Genomic DNA, 7348 nt, shown 5'->3' on the forward strand with positions numbered 1-7348 from the left:
GGGTAGGGTTGTAGTTGTTTAACACACAGGTGTGAAACTCTCCACAAAGTTCGAAGGCCATTAATCTCTGAATGCGTTTTGTTATATCACCATGATTCATGGGAACATTTGACGTTGCCTCAACAAGTCCATCCTCCCCACGGCCAGTCACAACTGGTCTAACCTCGGGACCCAACATTTTCCTTAATCATAAAGTCGTGACCCAAATTTTTTAACCACTATGATTTATTTTAAAAATATATATATATTAGCAGTAATACACAATCTTTCATGCACTGTTAAAAACATGAAATAAACACAAAAGTGCAACTAGGGCTAAAAACCCAATGAAATAAAATAATAATAATAAATAATATATACAAGTTTTATTTGTCACAGCATACAGGTATACAGTGAAATGCGGGGGGGTCTCGCCTGCAACGATGTGCATAATACTGCATAATACTGCTTCTTAGCAGACTTCTTAGCTTAACATAACAGACATACAGTAAGTTTGGGGGAACTAATGGGATAACTGGGGTTGCAACAAAAGTGCAACTAGGGATAAAACACAATGAAATAAAATAATAATAATAAATATTATGCTTCTTAGCAGACTTCTTAGCTTAACATCCCAGGGAACTAATGGGATAACTGGGGATATTGTCTGCTCCTGACAAGAGTCTCAAAGTCTGGGGTGATGGTAGACAAAGCAACTCTGGGGTCATGCTCATTGTCCAATCTGTTTATCTGCTTTGTCTTCAGCTGGACAAGAGCTGAGAAGCCAGTTTCACAAAGATAGGTAGTGCAAAAAAAATAAATCGTAATTTTTTATATTTTTTTACACACACACCCGCGACCCACTCAAAATGGCCCCGCAACCCACTTTTGGGTCGCGACCCACCAGTTGAGAAACACTGCTATAGATGAAGGGTTAAATGAGCATAATCACATTGACAATGTATGCAAAAAATCAATGATGATGCTTGGAATTTTGAGAAAGGTCTGCCCCATGATGCATCCCTCTGCCCATCTAACCTTGTATTATAGCTTTTTATTTCCTTACCTTAACACTTTGGTTGCCTAAGGTTAAATTAATGATATACCATAGATTGCCAGCGCTATTTGTCTATGGAGAAAGTCCCCTTCTTTGCAGGGCTATAACTTTTTAAATTCTATTGCTACATTGCCATTATTAGGGCCCATTCAAAGTCCTATATGTATTGTTCATTGTGTAGCAACGTTAAACTTTTTCATTCACATATTCATAGTAAAGTATGGTCTAATGTATAAGTATGTTTTCATCTCTTTCTGCAGCTTTCTCCAGAACGTGATATATAGCCCCAAATGCATTATATTGATGATGAAATACAGTTTGATGGCAATCAGCGCGATATAAAAAATTCCAACTAGACGTACTTCTAGAAGTTACTACACGTCATCTGATGTTGACCGGATGGGCGAGGGGGCGCTTATAATTCCGTGGGCAGCGTTATACCAATCATCTAATGTGGGTCAAATGTTGATAATATCAGTTATTATCGAAGAAGGTAACGTTACACGCTGAAACTCACCCCAGTCTCCGCTCGCCGTTGGGCGATCATCGTCGAGTAGAAATTTTATCATTATGGGATATATTTTTACCCGGTCCATCTCCAGCTTGTATAATGGTATATGTCCAAATCATGTTGTTTATCGAGTTATTGGCAATCGATCACCGTGTAGCGTGATGAGCCAGAGTCACATGAACCATAGCGAGCGCCCGGAAGTACTACGGTCGTCATGACAACCTCTATTCAACATCCTGTTTTGGCGATTGCGCCGATCGGCCACCAGATGGCGCTCCTGAACCGCCAGAGAGCTCAGTGGGTCCTGCTGGTGGATCTCAGGCCAGCGGAGGGACATTATGAATCCGATCGCAGATTTTTGAAATATTGATATAAGGACGCTGTACAGCGTCCCCCGGCAACTTTAGCATGGCCAGCAAAGACGTGAAAAGACGTGTCCCGGCACTCAAAGTGTTAACTACTGTAATATAGTCTGGGCTGCAACATATCCATCATATCTTAACAAATTAGTAATAATCCAGAAGAGGTTCCTCAGGATGATTTCTCACTCTACAAGATATGAACCATCTCTGTTCCGCAAATATTCTCTACTATCAATTGACAAACTTAATACCTTTCAAACATGCTCATTCATATTCAAGTTCATTAACAATAGGCAAGCTCTTCCTGATACCTTCCATAGTTTCATCTTTTAATCAGAATTTCACTCATATCCAACAAACCATAGTAATAATCTCCACTTTTCTGTCGGACATCTAGCCATTAATTCAACATTAGCTTTAGAGGTCCTAAACTCTGGAACACTCTAAATTCATCATTGAGGTCAACAACCTCCTTATCTATATTTAAAAAAAACAATTAAAATCTAATCATAAATCACCATCACATTAAGTTACTCCTGTGCATCTACTGTATGGCTGCTTGTTTCTTTTTCCTCATTATATACTGTTAGTATGTTATTCTCCACTCCTTTGCCCTCTTGTACTAGAGAAAAAATAAAAATCTTTTTATTGACTCGTGTCCATCTTTTCGCTATAGTGTCTGCCTTATGTCTGATCCTGTTTTGTAGTTTATTTTCTAGACCATGTTTACATGTGTTTAGTTCATATTGTTTATGGACAATGAGATGGGAGTGGAACTTTGTACAAGCCCTCCTAGCACTTTTTTATTTTTTTAATGTGCTAAATAAATAAACTAAACTAGGGGCATGGCTCATTTTGGCTTCGGGACACAGGATCGTTCCTGGTTGGGAATTGCTCTTTGCATATAGAACATTTTAAATTTTATGGGCAAATGTGAGTGAAATGCCCGCACTGTATAGCCCTGATATAATACTCTCATATGCTCATATGGCTCCCAATTTTTTTTACACCCCAGAGTGGCTGAGTAGCCTCTGTAATTTACCAGCGAAAGAGGAAATCTACACGCCTTTGGCGGGTGTTAATTTTGTTCCCTTGCTGTCCAGTCCTGCTATATGTTTCGATTGTCGTGACACTTGAGCAGCCATTTACACTTGAGTCCATCTTGCCTTGCTCTAATCTCATCATGGTTGTGGTTTGTCTTGCTTTGCTTTAATCTCATTTGTTTTTTTGTCGTGACAGAATGTAGGTGCCGTGGATGTCAGTACTGCAGGTGCCCTCTCCCCTGGAAGCCCCAAGGAGCTGCTGCAGACGGTGGCCTCCCCGCTGCCCCCAAGCTTCCAGCCCGCCGCCGCCTCCACGACCCCGGCATCGGCCCCGACCCCCGCTGCTGGGCCTCCCCGTGCTCCTGGTCCCTCCTTACCCACCGTGTAAGAAGCACACACAGAAAAATCTACTTTGCATCCTCCGTTCGTCCTGTAATGTTTTCCATTAGTTGTGAGTGCGAAGGGTAGGCATGCAACACACAGCCATGAAGCCTTGATTGACGAGGCACGGTTAGCTTAACAACCAGCTATAAACAACGCAGCCGGGCTTAACAGATGGGCTAACCGCTAACTAGGCAGCTCTAGTAGTAGTCCGGGCAACGGTCACAATTAATGACAGGAATTAAGGGAGAACCAGGTAACCACTGCCCATGCCATCTCCAGAACTATTTTATTGCGCTGTAAAAAAAACAGATTTTATGTCTGCACTTTATGTGCTCATTTCATGTCTATTCTATTCTACTACTTATTGCACTGCACTATTGCACAATTTTACTCTATTCTATCTTACTTATTATTGTCTATTTTTAAAACTGAATCAAACCATAAACAACGTGGCCTGTTGGGATGTTAGATCCTAATGTGAAAAACTGATTTTATTTGTCTGCACTTTGTGTGCTCATTTTATGCCTATCTTTTTTCTGTTGTGAAGCACTTCTTTCTGTATGAAAGGTGCTATACAAATAAAGTTTATTATTATCTCCCCACAAGCATAGCTAGCGTAGCTGCCAGGTACAGATGAGTGTCTCCTTACGAGGACTGCAGAATCGGGCCAGATGCAGATCCAAATTCTGTGTTGATTAGGGAGTGTCTGTAACCAGGATGTGTCTGTAACCAGGATGTGTCTGTAACCAGGATGTGTCTGTAACCACGATGTGTCGGTAACCACGATGTGTCTGTAACCACAGTGATGGAATGCAGGAAAACAATAACACCTAAAGGCTCCTGTATACTAGAAAACTGACACGCACGCGGATGCAGACACGCTGCGCACGCAGCTCTGATTATAGTCCGTGTTTGGTGTCCGGAAGCTTCGCATCGAGTGCTTTTGTTATGACAGCTGGTCACATGCGCAGTCGGCACGCAGATCCGACGTCCGTGCGGACAAGAGTTTTGGCGAAAATTACGCAAATTACGTCATGCACTATAAGGGCCTAACTTGACTAAACAAAAACAATAAATCTATAAAGCCCTGAGGAGGCTGATAACCGGCTAGAACATATAGTTGACGCGTCTGTGGCTCGTGCTGGATACTCGTCTGGTTGAAATATAGAATCTCCACAAGGTCTGTTGCAATAATAATATACCCCCAATGGGTTTATTTACCAAACAATAATTACCAATAAAATATGCACAATTTGCATGTAATATATAAAGTGAACGATACTACCTTGCACAACAAAACATTACTATCTACAAACAAAACAAATTCACCAAACAACGGCGACGTACGACGTGACCGTCGAAAACTGTTGGCTCTCTGCCGGTAACCAAACACACCTGCTGTCATCAGTCCCATTACCCATTAAGTAGCCAAGTATGTCACCTACTGGTGAGCAATGGGAACTAATGCCATAAACACAATTTGGCAGGCACAATGTATACAGGCAGAAATCAACATAAATACATAAATACAAACTAATACATAAAATATAACACATGGCACTTTACCATGTAAATTGGCTCTTACACGCACCAATGCGCATCTGCGGATGCGGATTGTGGAGGGAACTATATTCCGGCCTTAACATAGAAGCCGATAGGGATTCTTGACCTCCAGCATGAGGCAATGTTTCATCCTGGTCTGTGTGTTTGTTTCAGGGCATTAAAGGTGGCAGAGATTAAACAGAAGGACGTGTCGGTGGAGCGAGTTCCCACTACCAGCACTCTGTCCACTGCAAGCAAATCTGTACAAGTCAATGGTGCTGCTACAGTGAGTATTTAAAGGGGACATATTTTTGTCCTTTTTAACAAGTTAATATAGGTATTTGAGGCCCCTTTGCATGTCTTACCTTTTTTGCTGAAAGAAACCATTCAGATTATGCATTCTAGCAGCCCCTATACCTCTCCTTTCAGTCCTGTTCTCCGTGGGCTGTTTCTGTGCCTGTAACAAGCTTTTGTTGTACAGATACGATGATTATCACATGTAGCAGTGGTACACAAGCCTGTACCGCCGAATGAACTTTCAGACTAGACGTTGCAGGTCAAATATGACTCTGGTTAGAGCAATATCATAGCAATCGTGTCATTCAAAATGTTGTTAGAAACATATTTTAGGTTAAACTTTTTATTTTATTTATGCGAGAGCCATCTTGTACGCACATTTTAATAAAAATATCTTCACATGCACGTTTGTTATTAAATATCGATTGTGGCTGCAATGCACATATTTAGCATTTTCTCAGTGTTGTCGACCCCTCATTCTGTGCAAAACACAGGAAAAGACCATTTTCACAATAGGTCCCCTTTAATTGATTAATTAATTGTATTTATGTTCTCCCTGCTGCAGTCTTTTGTTATTGTGACTTCTGCGACATTTCAATCGATTTTAACGAGAACAAATGGTGCTGTCTGAAATGTTTTTTAGTTATGAAAGTTATTTTATTATAATTTTCTTTTACAATGTCTTATGCCCGTAAACCAGTCAGCCAAGGTATATTCTATTTACTTAAAGGCCCATTCTGTAATTTATTCAACCATATAGATTTAGATTTTATGCACATCAATTCTTGAGATTTGACTTGCAGATCCAAAATAAGGCTTTTCTAACCATTACAACTCAAAATAATGTTAAATTTGTATTTGACCCGTTTGTTTACATTTTGATTACAGATTGCACTTTAACTCTTGCTTGTGAAAGGGTAAACCCTTTGTAGTGTGGCTGTAAAAGGCTTAACCCTTTGTTAGTGTGGTAGTGAAAGGGTTAAAAGGACAAAGCACTACAGTTTTCTCTCCGTCCGCCCAGGAGCTCCGGAAGCCGTCGTACGCTGAGATCTGCCAGCGGATCAAGGACGCCCCGACACTGCAACACAAGGAGGCCAAGCCGGCCTGCGCCGCTGCTGCCCCCACAGGCGAGGAGAGGAAGTGCGCCGACGCCTCCTGCGGCCCGGGGGGCGATGGCCGAGGCGAGGCTAAAGTCAGAGAGACATACCCTTCCTCCAAACCCGGCTCTGCCACGCCGGGACGACCCTCCCGGGAGGCCCGCAGACCGGCCGGCCGATGGCCCTCACCGCCCCCCCCACACGCAGGGAATACCCCGGGCAGAGATATCCACACGCCCCCCCCACACGCAGGGAAGACCCCGGGCAGAGATATCCACACGCCCCCCCCACACGCAGGGAATACCCCGGGCAGAGATATCCACACGCCCCCCCCACACGCAGGGAAGACCCCGGGCAGAGATATCCACACGCCCCCCCCACACGCAGGGAAGACCCCGGGCAGAGATATCCACACGCCCCCCAAGTCCCCGCAGTAGTGTGACCCCCCCAAGCCCCCACCCCTCCCTCCCTCGCAAACCACAAATGCGTGGGGAAAAAAAGGAAATATTACAAGTCAGGGCTATTCAATACCTAAATATCACCAGTCACAAAGCAGCATAGAGGATGCCTTTCTTCTGGATCCGGGCGTGCAGACGAGAAGCACTTTAGTGTGCATGTAGAGCACCGTTTTCATCCTTTTCCCCTCGTTCTGTTTTCTCTTTACTTTATTTATTTTTTATTGGGTGGTTTTATTGTTTATTTTTTTCTTCTCCCTCCTCTTCCCCTCCATGATGTTCCGTCGTTCTGTAACTTCTTTCAGGCGCCGCCGGTGGGATCAATTCGTTGTGTCCCAAAACTGCCTTCCAGGGTTTATAGTGCTACAGCATTCTGAGAAGAACCGCTCCCCCCTCCAGGGTTTATAGTACTACAGCATTCTGAGAAGAACCGCTCCCCCCTCCAGGGTTTATAGTACTACAGCATTCTGAGGAGAACCGCTCCCCCCCAGGTTGATTGATGGGAGTTTCTTTTAGTTTTTAGTTTTTTCTCAAGGCGGCACACTCCATGTTGTTCGATGTGTAACACTTGAGGGCGTGTTTGCATGTTGTGCAGTGTTTGTTGTGCAATTTGTACGACTG

General features: G+C 43.2%; 1 protein-coding gene across 1 annotated transcript in view; it reads left to right on the top strand.

Annotated features, from left to right (window-relative positions):
• The window catches only part of LOC311223443 (la-related protein 4B-like), a gene marked incomplete at both ends in the record, with an annotated part of 100630 nt that extends 93921 nt beyond the window's left edge, over positions 1-6709 (top strand). Inside the window, 3 exons of the mRNA XM_084308230.1 lie at positions 3149-3336; positions 5053-5164; positions 6197-6709. Of these exons, the coding sequence (XP_084164356.1) occupies positions 3149-3336; positions 5053-5164; positions 6197-6709 (813 nt within the window). The remainder of the gene's footprint in view (positions 1-3148; positions 3337-5052; positions 5165-6196) is intronic.
• Between the last annotated feature and the right edge of the window lie 639 nt (positions 6710-7348).

The sequence above is a fragment of the Notolepis coatsorum genome, assembly GCF_963971535.1.
Source record: "Notolepis coatsorum genome assembly, chromosome: 1".
NCBI lineage: Eukaryota > Metazoa > Chordata > Actinopteri > Aulopiformes > Paralepididae > Notolepis > Notolepis coatsorum.